Source organism: Polyergus mexicanus, unplaced genomic scaffold (genome assembly GCF_030449975.1).
Source record: "Polyergus mexicanus isolate NDT 795.1 unplaced genomic scaffold, iyPolMexi1.0 SCAF_25, whole genome shotgun sequence".
Classification (NCBI taxonomy): Eukaryota; Metazoa; Arthropoda; class Insecta; order Hymenoptera; family Formicidae; genus Polyergus; species Polyergus mexicanus.
In genome coordinates this window covers 2,257,161-2,272,710 of record NW_027223345.1, presented here as the reverse complement: position 1 = coordinate 2,272,710, position 15,550 = coordinate 2,257,161, and the positions used below count along the sequence as shown (strand labels likewise).

The 15,550-nt window shown below is 32.9% G+C and overlaps 1 protein-coding gene across 1 annotated transcript in view; it reads left to right on the top strand.

The window, feature by feature from the left end:
* The window catches only part of LOC138943228 (uncharacterized protein CG3556), a 104,981-nt gene that overhangs the window by 50,539 nt on the left and 38,892 nt on the right, over positions 1–15,550 (top strand). Inside the window, 1 exon segment of the mRNA XM_070313837.1 lies at positions 5,963–6,206. Coding sequence (XP_070169938.1) covers positions 5,963–6,206 — 244 coding nt within the window.

Here is a 15,550-nt window from a genome sequence, read left to right as displayed (position 1 = left end):
TATGTTTCAACTTCAGCTGTCCAAGTGGTCGATTAATGTTACCATGGAGGTGTCTATTATTATGTCGTGCCTGAGCGCGCAAAATCTCAGCCTTGCCATTCGTTAAATACAATTGCTTCCTGTTTAAAAACTATTATAACTTCGAAAGACATTATTGTATTAAAATTTTCGTCTTGAAAGGTTCTAAGGAATCTACTATTAAGAAGAAGTACGGTAGTTTTAGGACACATATATATACATGTATATATACTTATATATTCACATATACAGGATGTCCCACCAAAAGTGGCCATTCCGTTTTATCTTTTAAACTAGATAGACCGTAACAAATATATATCAAATTAAATTGTTCGAACTGAACTCTATTGTGAACATAGTGGTTGCTTTCAAAAGTTATCTGTTAATCCGTCTGTTTATCTGTTTATCCGTCTTAACGAACGGAGTGATATGCATAATTTTTATATTATAATGTGAATATATTGATATGATAGACGTTGTAGCGCTGTTTGAAATGAATACAACACTGACTGTATGATATAATGTAAGTATTGATTGATTGATTGCTTTATTGATTCCCAATGGGGTTATAATGACTTCCATTCTCATACATTGTTTCTCTTATAACTAACTTATAATTACCTTATAGTTACCTTACAAAGCTATCTTACTACTAACTTACATCTACCGCATGTATTTTCTATCTATCCTACCTACACACACACACACACACACACACACACACACACACACACACACACACACACACACACACACACACACACACACACACACACACACGCCCGCTCGCTTCCTAACTAAGTAAGTACCCTAATCGCGGCTTTCGTTTCCTTTAATCATCCCCTCCTCTCTCCTCTCTTTCTCTCTCTTTCATTCTCTCATTCACCTTCTCATCTCTCACTTTTCTTCGGACTCACTCTCCTTTCATTCTTTTCCTTTGATCCTTCCTTTCAGACAATCCTTTTTCTTCCGCGCTCCCCCTCCCCTTCTTTATTTCTCTCATCCATGCCTCTCCATACTTCGTTCCTCCCAATATCTTCTTCACCACTTCCTGCCAAATCTCCCCTTTCTTCTCCTTCTCACTCGTACATCTTTCCCATACATGTTTCCACGTTTCTCCCTCTGCTTCACATATTCCTGCATCTACTTTTGTCCTCATTCTCCTAGTATAATCCTTCTCTCGTTTCATTTTGCTTTCTTCCGCTCACTCCTTCTTCAAGTATTTCGGTACTCCTTCCTTTTTAATTTCCTTATATCACCTATTATATCTCGATTCCCTTATCCTTTCCTATTTTTCAAATTATCAACCAAGTATCATATAGCCATATTCTTCGTTCCCAGTCCTTTCCCCATATCCTCTTTCCTATTCCCCAAACTGGGCTCATTATTATCGTCGCCTTCTTTCTTCTTTCTCTCACGTGTGCCTCCTGTCCCCCGTTTTCTTTTAATATGTATCCTAAGTATTTGAACTCCTTTACTCTCCTTTCTATTCTCTTTCTCTTCCACCTCAGTTTATTTTCATTTTCGCCCCTACTCTTTTCCGAACCTTATTATTTTTGTTTTTTATACATTTAGTTTTAGTCCGTTCTTGTCCGAATATCTTTCCACTCTACTTATTACAGTCTTCATTCCTTGATCTTCTTCCCCCATTTTCCTTTCTTCATATATTCTCCATATCCGCTATTAATAAGTTAAAAAGCATGGTGCTAAGTGGGGTACCCCTGTCTTACCCTTTTCGCCATCCAAAATTTCTCTCTCCATTGCTTCCCTATTCTTACCCTGCATTTCGTTTCCCTTAGAAACTCTTCTACTCTTTCCAATCCCTCAATTCCCCTTTTCCTCACTGCACCTATCAGAATCCTTCTATCCACCGATTTGAATGCCGTTATTAAATCGATAAATAATGCTAAATAAATAACCATCCTTTTTCCCCACCTCAGTTCTCTATTTAGATAATTCAACGCATATATTTGGTCTATCGTTCCTATCCCCTTTCTAAAACCGACCTAATTTCCCAGAATTACTCCTTTTTCTTCTACTTCTTCTCTCAGTCTATCCGTCAAAACCATATCATATCATATATATCTTATAAAGCGACGGTATCAGTGTTATCCTTCTATAGTTCTTCCCCCTTTTCCCTTCTTTAAAATCGATATTATTCCTCTTTCCTTCCACTGCTCCGGCCAACCTTCTTCCCTCTATATTCTTTTATTTACCTCTCATATTCATGTTTCTACTTCCTCTTCGCTGTACTTTCATGCCTCGCTCAGTATCCCATCTTTTTCCATTGCTATTCCATCTCTTGATCTCCTAATTGCATTCTTCATTTCTTTCCATTCTATTTCCTTTTCATCCTGCTCCTCCCTCCTAACTTCTCTTTCCCTTTCTCTTACCATCCTATCCTCCATCCCTCCCAACAAACTCATAAAATACTCTTTTCACTTCTCTATTTTTATCTCCTCATTTAATTTCTTGCTTCTCTTTCTTGCTCTATTTATCAGTTCTCCATCGTCCTTGCCTCCCCTACTTCCCTTATCATCTTCTCCTTTTCTTTCTTCTTCTCTCTCTCGCATATTTTTTTATACTTCTTTTTTCTCTTCTTGTACCTATTGCTATCCCCGTTTCCTCCAACTCCTCAGTTCCCTTCTCACATCTTTCTTCTTTTTCCTACACTCCTCATTCCATCATCCTTTTTTGCACCCTCTTTCCTTTCTCTTTCCTTCTTTACATTCTTCTATTGTCTTCCTTATTCTCTCCGTTATCCTTTTTATTTCCTCTTGCACCTTTTCTTCCATTCCTTCCAATCTTCCTATTTTCATCCTAAATCGTTCTATTTCCTCTTTGTTCCATATTCCTCTTTCCGCTATTTTATTGATAGGCTATTGCCTAAAGAACAAGGCTAAAGAACGACTGTCATTTGGAATTAATTCTTTAATGGAATTTTATTGATTCATACGATCATTTGACACTAAAATAAGTTAAAAAACAAAAATGTTATTAAATTAAGGGGTGCACTTCGAAGATATTAAAAAAAGTCATTTTTTATTGTTTTTGAAATATCTCGAAAACGACATAAAATATGAAAAAAGTATAAGAGAACTTTTTTATAGGAAATAAAATTTGCCATCGAATAGATGTATAAAAAATTTTTTTACGGTATTGGAAACTCAAGAAATAAGATTAAAACGGAATTGAAAAATAGCCACAATTTGAAAAAAAATGAATTTTTTTACATTTTTGCGTATAATTTTTTTATCAGTCTAAACGATTTTTTCGTTCTGAGATAAAGTATAGACATTCTAAAAAAATGCGTAGTATCGTTCATGCAAGTTGAATGGTTTTAGTCGATTTTTCAGTGTTTTGCTTTTATTTTAAGTTCAATTGTTGTGCCTGAAGAAAACTCTTCTAAGAAATATATTCCCATTATTCTCCATCTCTCCTCCCCTACTCTTATCATACATTTCATTCTGTGCCTTCTTCTTTTTCTTCTAATCTCCCTTCCTTCTCTAATTTCATTTCCTTTCTAATTTCCATTAACATGCCGCCGCAAGCTCTTCCCTTTCTATTCCTCCTTTTGCCGCTTGAGCTCTCCACTTATATTCCATCGGTAATCTCTCCCTTATCCTTTCCCACTTTCTTTCATTCATCCATGTTCCCATCATTATCACTACATCTCATCTCTCTATTTCTTCCCAAAATTCTTTATCCTTATTATTACCTACACTTGCCACATTCCAAAATGCCACTTTCCATACTCTATTCTTCCCTTTATCTATCTCTTCTACTTTTCCATCATTCTCTCTTCCTTTTTTTCCCTCCATTCCTCGTTCTTTCTTTTTTTTCCTTTCCCCCTTTTTTCCCCTCTTTTCCACTCTTATCCAGTTTCCTTCCCCGAACTTCCTCGTCCTTCCCTCTACTCCCTCCAAATTTTTCTATCACCGTCCCTCAGTATCTCCTCTTGCTCCTACCATTTCCATCATTTCCCCTCTATCTGTATCTTCCCGTATCCCGTCTCTCTTTCCTTTCCTCCTCTTCTGTCGTGTTATTTCCTCTAACCTCCATTTCTTTCCATGTCGTATCATCTATCTTAATTCTTCTCTCCTTCATCTTCCTCTTCTTATAATAATAATTAATTCCCTCTTCTGCTCCAGATTACGCATCTTCATAATAACTACGTCCGCCCTTCTTTTCCTCCTCCTATTCCTTTTAAATCCGCCTCTACTCCTAATTCTTTCATTATCCCTTATATCTCCTCTTTTTCCCCTTTGATTCCTCTTATCACAACGTTTCTCCTTCTCTCCTCCCTTTCCTTCATCTCTTAACTTTCTTCTCTCATTCTTTCCTTCACTTCTCCTCTCCCTTCTCTTTCTCCAGTTTTCTTCTCTTCCCTTACCTTTATTTCCTCTAGCCTTCTTTCCATCTCCTTTAATCTCCCGCTCATTTCCTCTTTCTCCTTTTCCTCCTTCTCCCTCAATTGCCTTTTTATATTCTCTAGCTCTTTCTTTATCTCTCTCTCTTTTCCTCCCATTTCTTCCGTCAATTCTTCATTTACCTTTCTTAAAACTATCTTCAATTCTCTTTTTCACTCTTTCTTTATATTCTGCCACATGTACTTTTCCTCTTCTGCCCTCTCTAGTCCCATCTTCACTTCCTTCTATAGCGATGTTTGTACCTTTTCCTCTCTTTTTCCTCCGTTTTCTTTTTCCATAAATCCTCTATACTTCCTACACTCCCACTTCTTTCTCTACCCTTCCTTCCTCCTTTTCCTACCCCCGATAATTTTCTCATTTCATCTACCATTTTTTATCTTGACTTTCTATTCTGTGCTCTATAATTTCTTCATTTCTATCCACTAGATATTAGCTACTCTATGCTCCTACTTAAGGCTGTATTCGGAAACATCACCCGTGTTGCACACAAGTGTTATTTTATCTTTGTTATTTAAAAGTTATTAAAAGTTGAACAATTGAACAAAGATTGAACGATGTTCGTGTGCACACGAGTGATGTTTTCGAACGCAGCCTACACGATAACTCTACTCTATATTCTTACTTAATCTTTTCTATACTCCTTTTTTACTTCTCACGTTCTCTCTTGCCAGATCTTCCCAATCTCCATTCTCACTCCTCCACTCTCACAACTTTTCACACTCTCCTTTCAAAGCCGCTTTCTCTCCTTTCTCACTTCTTCGTCTCTTTTCTCACCACTATTTTTCGTCCATATGCACTCTTACACAACCGGAAACGGAAGCCCGATATAATGTAAGTATTTTACATATTTTACGAATTTTATTCACTTGAAATATCGCGGGCGGCGTCTATCTTTTTACTTTCTGTCCTGTGTTATGGCCAACTTCTGACTCGCATGTACATTAGAGATTGATATATATTATATTGTCACCTGATTATAATACTCAATCCGAAGTTGGCCGAAAATGAAAATGTAAACGTCGCTCGCGATATTTCAAGTTGATAAAACTCATATAATATAGAAAATATTTACATTATATCATACATCGTTGTATTTCTTTCAAACAGCGCTACAACTTTTTCCGTGTCAAAAAATTCATATTATTATAAAAAAAATATGCATATCTCTCCTTTCTTTAACACAGATAGCTTTTGGAAGCAATCACTATGCTCGCAATAGTTCAGTTTGAATCATTTAATTTGATATATATTTGTTACGGTTTATCTCTTTTAGTTTAAAAGATAAAAAGTGGTCACTTTTGGTGGGATACCTTGTATATATATATATATATATATATATATATATATATATATATATATATATATATATATATACATACATATATTGAACTTTAAATAAAATAAGAGAATATTGTGAAGAGATCAGAGTTGGCTTCTTTTCTTTTAATAAATATTAAAATGTAAAATGTAACTTCACTTGCCAATGACGGGAGAGTATTATGTCGATCATCTAGCCGGCAACGCTGAAATAACGTCCACCGAGATCGACGCGGAAACTATTCTCGAGCGAGCGGTCACGTGGCTGTGGAGTCAACGGGATAAGGATGCCAGCTGGGGTAACGATACGCATCGAGTACTCCTAGTCCTTCGTCTGGCGAATCTCTCCCACGATGACAATGTCACGCCGTCGGCGCCACCACTGGAGCTGCAACTCACCGCCAAGCAGATGGAACTGGAAATCGTGCTTTTGCTCTGGAGGTAGATCTGCGAGATATAATCAAATAGGATTTTTTTAGAAAAATGTTTTTCTTTTATTTTCTTCTCTCTTTCTCTCTCTCTCTCTCTCTCTCTCTCTCTCTCTCTCTCTCTCTCTCTCTCTCTCTCTCTCCCTCTCTCCCTCTCTCTCTCTCTCTTGAAGAAGAAAAAAAGGAGGATCATGCAATTTTAAGATTATAAAATTGCATGATCCTCCTTTTTTTCCTCCATTATATTTTATTTTATCATATTTTTTGCTATTTGGAAATAAATACAAATTAACGCTGTCAATTTTTTCTCACATTTTTTAGAAGGTAAATATATGTATATGTGTATATATATATACAGAATGAAATAATAACTTTGTCCACTTAGAATATGTTCGCTATTTTAAGAGATGTAAAAATATTATAATTATGAAAGTTATACGGTATCATGAGGGCTATAATATGCTAGTATTAACTTTTCTGTAAGTGGAGGCGCTTTGAAGATTTCGAGATCACCTTTATTTTTTTAAACGAAAACACCTTAATTTTTTTATATAAATAATTTCTCGGAATATTTGCAGTAAATAATTATAATAATAGGATGGCCAAAATTGAATAGTTAAGATATTTTAATTTAATACATAACTAAAAAAATACGTTTTCTTTTACACCAATTGATTCCTCTCATTAATTTGTGCCTCAAAGTACGCGCGCGCGCGCACATACTCCACGTACACGTACACGCACACGCTCACGCTCACGCTCACGCACACGCTCACGCACACGCTCACGCACACGCTCACGCACACGCTCACGCACACGCTCACGCACACGCTCACGCACACGCTCACGCACACGCTCACGCACACGCTCACGCACACGCTCACGCACACGCTCACGCACACGCTCACGCACACGCTCACGCACACGCTCACGCACACGCTCACGCACACGCTCACGCACACGCTCACGCACACGCTCACGCACCGCTCACGCACACGCTCACGCACACGCTCACGCACACGCTCACGCACACGCTCACGCACACGCTCACGCACACGCTCACGCACACGCTCACGCACACGCTCACGCACACGCTCACGCACACGCTCACGCACACGCTCACGCACACGCTCACGCACACGCTCACGCACACGCTCACGCACACGCTCACGCACACGCTCACGCACCGCTCACGCACACGCTCACGCACACGCTCACGCACACGCTCACGCACACGCTCACGCACACGCTCACGCACACGCTCACGCAAACGCTCACGCACACGCTCACGCACACGCTCACGCACACGCTCACGCACACGCTCACGCTCACGCACACGCTCACGCACACGCTCACGCACACGCTCACGCACACGCTCACGCACACGCTCACGCACACGCTCACGCACACGCTCACGCACACGCTCACGCACACGCTCACGCACACGCTCACGCACACGCTCACGCACACGCTCACGCACACGCTCACGCACACGCACACGCTCACGCACACGCACACGTACACGCACACGCACAGGGTGTCCGACAAGTAAGTGAACAAACGAAAGATGGAGATAGATTAGGTCAAACTGAAAAGAAAACTCCTGTACCATTTTGCAATTTTCGTAATAATTATTGAGAAATTAATTGAAAAAGATCAACCATATATATAATCCAGAGGTAATGGCCATATGAGAGAAATGACCAATGAAATAATTTTATGTAATTATTTAACGGATGAGGATTGACTCGTTTCTCGAGTTCACAATCAAGAAAAACACTTAATCGCAATTTTTGGAAAAAAAATGAAAAAGTAAGTTATTTTCTTGTTTTACTTTAAAATTTTTTTATTAGCCATCTCTCTCGTGTGGTCATCACTCCCGAACTTACCTTATTTATTTTTATTTTTCAAGCACATTAAAAATTAATCTCTTCTATAATAAGTATTATTTTTGTACAGAGCTTTATAATTTAATAATAATAAATAAATATTTAGAAAGATTAACTTCAAATTAAAAAATTTATTAACGATTTTTTTATTAAGGTAGATACTACAATTTTGATAATTTACAACAAATACCTTTTACAATAAATACCAATGATACCAAATAACAATTATGGGTAAAATGAATTGAATTGCGGTTAATCATACGTAATAATTAAACACTTTTTCAGAAAATTTATATCAAGCGACGCCAAGTATATAAAAAAATTCCTTCTAGCTTGTCAACAGTTTTGCCTATGTACAGAGACCGCGGCGCTATCAAGTAGCTTATCCGGAGTTTTATGTCTAATAAATTTTCAATTAAAATTCTTTAGGAACTAAAGTCGTAATTAAAAATCTAACGGCACTTTTTTTATACAATGTGGATGCAAGCTTTCGATTGCGACCAGTTCGAATAAGATTGATGCAGTCAATCCTGAAGAATGATAATCGTACACCAGAATTGTGACACTTTTGGTTTTCAAGATAAGTTTCAGACTCACGTACGTATGTTCACACGCACACATGCAAAGCGATTTCGTCTCTCATGCGGCGTTCACATCGCTTATGTACGATAATTCGCTTGAGTGTGCAGAATGTTTTAAGAGATAAGATCATATGTGGATGCGTGTACATACGTGTAAGATAATAATAATGTTTCTATTTTATAAGAGTACACGCGGAGTATAATATGACAAGAAGAAATTGAAAAATGATTAACAGTTATGAGAATATCGCGGATTAGTGCAAGGAAGAGAAGTGATTTCTTTTAATCGTATTGAGCAAAGTTAAATTAGGTTAGGTTAGGTTAGATCAATTAGCGAAATTGAACAAATGCTTTACACACAATCTGTGCTTGAATCTGTGCATTATCAATTAACATATTTGTGATAAATAGATTGTTGGGAAATGATTATGGAAGTGTATATTGAAGGAATATTTGGAAATTTTGGCTGGCCATGTTTTCAATAAGTTGGTAATTATACGCGTGGACGCGCATTCATGTATATAATATTTATTTATATTTTATATATAAATACCCAGTAAGCAATTTGATAACAAATTGTTGCCAAACTGGCATCAAATTCGCTCAAAACTTGGTAACAAATCCAGTGCCATCTGTGTCCGCATTAAACTTGTGTTTTGGTGACAAAGCTTGTTGACATAACCTGACAGCAAATTGACGGCAAAAACCGACCAAAGCTTGACATGATTTGACGTCAAATTGATGGCAAAAATCGAGCAAGATCTGCGCAAGACAATCTGATAGCAGATTGTCAGCAAAAACCGAACAAATTCTGCAGCTTTTGGCCATTCATATAAAAATATATATTTAAATAGATTTAAAGCCTTAACTCTAAGTAACAAAATGATGATAAGTTTTGGTCATAAAATGACCATTAGATAATTAGACATTATATAAAATCATATATTAATATGTTAAAACATATAGGTAAATTCAAATAACTTAATTTATAAAATTAAAGATCTTTTTGAACAGAAATTGTTTGAATAAGTGAAAATCGAACAATTATCTGTCCGATTTCCTAAAAATCAGTTTAATATCTGAATTTCCTGTATAAGAATTGTGTCAAAAATTGAACTGATATAAATATATATATTATATAATATTATTAGCATTTTGTAGGCTTTATATATACTCATGACAAGAATTTGAATACGGGTGTAGATAATGAATAACGCGCCGCATAGCGATAAGTGACTGAACTATTTTATAATACTTTGTAATAAGCTGCAGATTTTGTTCGGTTTTTGCTGCCAATTTGTCATCAGATTGCGCACTCCAGATCTTGCTCAGTTTTTGCCGACAATCTGATGTCAGTCGTGTCAGCAAGCTTTGCTCGGTTTCTGCCGCTAATTTGCTGTGTAGTTATGGTAGCAAACTTTGTTCTTGCCGGCAATCTGCCAGCTTAATCGGTAATAACAACTCTTGTACCAAATTTGTAGCCTTTTTGCTGACAATAATTTGTAGCAAGCACTTGGCAATATCTGTTAGAACAGACGTGGCTAACTGGGATAATTAATGCATAATTAATATTTTGAGGTTAACTTACAAATGGCTATGTAATGAGTTTATGTTAATGTAGTAAAATAAATCCGGTAAGAGTTCTATTAAAAACATCATAGAAACAACAACATTGAATACACATTTTTATCAATTGGCTTCATATAAAGATTAATGAAATGATAAAATCAAATCGAAGCACTTCTATAATGTCCACAAACATTTTACGGATCTGGAATTACTTGCAACTTTTGGTTCTGGAAATTATCATATGGAATTACCATATTTTTCTTCTTTGACTAATGCTTTCTATTTTAGTTTCTAACTTTGATGCTTTCAATGCAATTGTATATATAATATTTTTAATACAATTTCCACAAGATTTGTTTTATTATATTAACATAAACATGCAACTCATTGCTTAGCCATTTGTAAGTGACCTAAAAATATTAATTACGCATTAATTACATTTATATATAAAATATAAAGAAATATTTACATTTCCAGAACCAAAAGTTGTGAGTAATTCCAAATACACAAAATGTTTGTGGATACTAGAAGTGCTACGTTATGATTTTATTTATTTCATCATTCTTTACAAAGTCAATTAATAAAAATGTGTATTCAATATTGTTTTATGATATTTTTGATAGAATTCACACAAGACTTATTTTGCTGCATTAATATAAACTTATTGCTTAACCATTTGTAAGTTAAACTAAAAATATTAATTATGCGTTAGTTACATTAATATATATAATAAAAATAATTTATATATAATAAAAATATATGATATATAATAAAAATATATATAAATAAAAATAAACATTATACATGAATACGCGTTCACACGTATAATTACCAGTTTATCGTTATTGAAAACACTATTCAAAATCTTCAAATATTCCTTCAATGATTCCATAATCATTTTCCAACAATGTACATATTTATCACAAATATATTAATTGATAGTGCACTGATTCACTCCATTGTAAGCATTTGCTCAATTTCGCTAATATAATCTAACTTTGCTTAAATTTAATATCTATTAAAAGAAATCACTTCTCTTCCTTGCACTATTTTATACTCTTAATAACCGTTAATTACTTTATCATTGTATTGCACTATTTTGCAATATATAAGCATATTTAATAAATCAATAAATGCAAAAAAATATTTGATCTCTTCTGGTTATATTAGTTATTAGAATACATTTTAGAAGGAATTATAAACCGTTTATGTATGCGTTTATTCAATAAAATAGACTTGTTTCATATTAATATTAAATATATGACGCTTTGTAATAAAAAAAATTTCCCTTCTATTGCTTTATATATTTTGATATTTATTCACTTACACAATTTATATTATTATTTATTATACAGTTTGTTACAGTTTAATATCTGTATTAAAATTATATCTATAAAAATCAAATTATATCTTATTAAAATTATATCGTATTTTAAAACTTGTTGAATGATTGACAATAAGAGATAGAGCATTAAGACACGTTGTGATTATGTCCGCTCAAATTCAATATTGTATATATAGAATGTCCCATTTTAAAAAATGCACCTCGATAATTCTTCAATGAAGCATTTTCAGCAAAAATGTTTTTAACAAAAGTTGTATGGTTCAGAGAGGGACACATGACGAAAATGTGCACTTGACCTTGAGTGACCTTTTCAAGGCCAAGTCAATGCGATCGATGTTTTCTTAAATGGAACCCCCCATATATTCTTGTAACTTATCTCGAAAGCTTTTCAAAACACTATAATAAAGAATAAATTTTAAGAAATTAGGCTCTCATGTGACATTACAAATTTCAAATAATCGCGGGCTAATAAGAGCCAGAACGCGGATAGTACTGCGTTAGTTTCATAGAAAAATAAGTTTTCTATGAAACTGAATATGTGCACAGGGCACGAACTATAATAAAGTATTTTTTCATTAAATACTTTTTGAGTTATTTTATATCTTAATTTGACATATTTTGATATAAGAAATAAAATATCTCGTAAAATATTTAGTTTTCGATAATCTTACTGTAATACTTTTATGTACAGAATAATGAGATAAATCAATTAGTGTAAAGAAAAAAACAAATAATCGTTTAAAAATATATTGTAAATATATTTTGTAAATAATTACATACTTTTTCTTAAAAACAATTATTTTTGGTGTGCTCGATTTCAAATAAAAATTTGCAAAAGATTATCAGAATTCATTATCAATATATTAATAAAAACATATGACTTATAATCCGACCCGGGCACGCCAAGTTCTTGTATGTCACTTTAATCTTAATCTTTTTCGTTTCGGGCCTATCTGGTAAAGCTTATGATTAATTTCAAAACAAAACAATCAGTTTGGCATGGGGTATTTTTAAATTTGAAATTAATGCTCGATGTGATTGACATTATTGTAGTAAGGGTTAAGTAGTTATATAATTTACTATTTATAATAAAATCTGCAATATAATAGTGTTATTTTATATATTATACAAAATATTTATTTAGCAGGGGAACATAATAGTGTAATTTTTTAATAAAAATAAAATGCATTTTAATTTTCTTGAGAAAATCTATAATATTTCTATAAATGCAAGATTGATTTTATGACAAATACTATTTCAAATTACAAATCCTCACAAACTGAATTACTTCTAAGTACTTGGCTAATTAATTATTGATTTCATATTTAGTTTTTATTTTTTATTTTTTAGGGGTTTTTTTTATTTTATAAAGGAAAATTTTTTTACAAGCTATTTTTTAATTTTTAGGATTTTTTAGAAGAAAATTTTTTTATAAATTGTTTTTTAAATTTTTATTTTTTAAGAAAAAAAATTTTTTTAAGCTGTTTTTTAAAGGTCAATAATTTTTTAAACTTTTTGTTATGTGCAAATTGGGATATTTTTTATGTACTTGGCGTATTTTTTTTACCTTTTAATTCATATACATGTTTTTTGATTACTATTAAAAATATAGATATTGAATTTGAGATTTCTTTCTCCTGTCATATGTGAAGTTTAGTTAGAACATAGGCGAGAAATTATCCGGACGCAAATAACCGAACTTTTTTCTTTCGCTTTCCGATAAACGATTTCGCGATTTTCGATTGATTGATTGATTAATTGATTCCTATCAGCTATTTGTAATATAAAATTACAGTTAGTTAAATTTAATAAAATATGTTCCTTTAACATTCGCTTAAAAGATTCAATTCTTTTGCATTGTTTTATCTCGACTGTAAAGCATTATATGTACATATACACACAATTTCACTTCTTCGTAAAACATACTCTTTTGCGCTCTTCTCGTTCTACGAAATTGTATTGCAATGTCTCCAGTCTGACATGTTTGTCTTTCGCTCTCATTTTCTACTATTGCTTCCTTATAGAGGAAGCTTTGTTTTTGTGACAAAATTTTTTTTCGAATTTTCTATGCCAATGTGTTGAGAATGTTCCGAAACATCGAAAAATCATATTCCTAAAAAATATCTGTATGTATGTGTGTATGTATGTATGTAATATATGTGTGTATGTGTGGACGCAATATATTGTAAAACCTCTAACTTTCGTAATTTTTGAGATATCGGGCTAAATTTTTTTTACATAGATAGAATATCATTAAAAGATGGTTGGTATTAAATTTGGTGAGAATCGATGAAAAGGTTCATTTTTTTTTAATTTTTAATTTTTTGAGAAATGTTTGTACACGTTGTAACTTCGTAAATTTTGAGATGGGGATCAGGTTAAATTTTTTTACATGGATAGAGTATTAATAAAGGATGGTTGGTATTTAATTTAATGAGGAACGGTGAAAGACTTCATTTTTTATAAAATTTTGAATTTTTTGAGAAATATCTATACACATCTTAACTTTTGCAGATTTTAAGATATCAAATTAAATTTTTTTATATGAATAGAGTATCATTAAAGAATAGTTGGTATTAAATTTGCTTTCTCTATGAGGAAGCCAAAATTGAAAAACTCGCTTGCTTTAAAGAACTTAAGCTTTGTGAGTGAAATAAAATTTTATGATGAAGCAATATGCAAATTTCTAATTTGCACAATTTTTAGCTTGTGTTTAATCTATTTCTTAATTGATATCGTAACATAGTTTTTAAAATCTTAAAAGTAAATATACGTATGTTATAGTATATCTCTGTCTTATGGATATAAATTACAACGCTTGCAGTATATGTTTCACTTTGGTATCACATTGCAATGTGACCCACATGGCCGATTTTGCAATATTCAATGCACAACATGTTGCACAATACTCAAAATGAGACGCTATGATTGACTTATACACAATACATCTAATATAAGCCAATATAAAGTTACCAATTCTATTTAAAAAAACTCGTTTTTTCCCTATTTTTTTAACATATAATCACACAATAATCCTTAACTCGAGAAGTCTATCACATCAATAATTATGCCTAAATATTTCATATTTCTACACGTTTTATTTCAGTTTTATCTAGACATTTTAGCGTAATATTTTCTTTCAATTCTTTTCTTATACTTCTGATTATCATATATTTCGTTTTTCCTGAATTCATTTTTAACATATTTGTATTTATCCACTTTTCCATTTTAATAAATGTATTTATTTTTCTTTTTAATTCCACTACTTTCTCTAGTTACATATATTTGTTACATATCATCTATAAACATTTTTATATTAACTATTTTTATACTTTTTACATACTTCTGGACATACTTTGATTATATCCTTTATATTTACGGTAAATAACAAAGCTTTTAATACAGACTCCTGTAGCACTTCATATTCAGTAATAATTAATTTAGATCATTTATCATTGAAACAAACCTGTTGTGTTCTATTACTTAAATATGATTTTAACCATTCTAAAACCATTTCTCTAATTCTATATTAATATAACTTTTTTATTAATCTTTTTCTATCTATTGTTTTAAATACTCGCTTAGAATCAAAAAATTTACCCCCACCATTTTATCTTCATTAATTATTAATTTCCATTCATATAGTTTGAATCTCCGTTTCACACAAATATTGTTTTTTAAAACTGCATTTGTTATAGTACTATTAGATTCCAGATATATTTCAGTTTGTTTTACTAATTCTAACACTTTTTCAAATATTGGTAGCATATTAATAAGCCTATATTCACTGGCTTTTTCAATATTTTTATTTTTGGAATGGGTATTGTCGTGGATGTTTTCCAACTCTGTAGACAGCAATTTTCCCTCAAGGAATTATTTACAATATCAACTCTTCCTTTATTAGAGATAGAACGCTACTTCTAATATATCACTAGTTATTCTCTCTTCCGTGCCTTTCTTTTTTGGCAGTCCC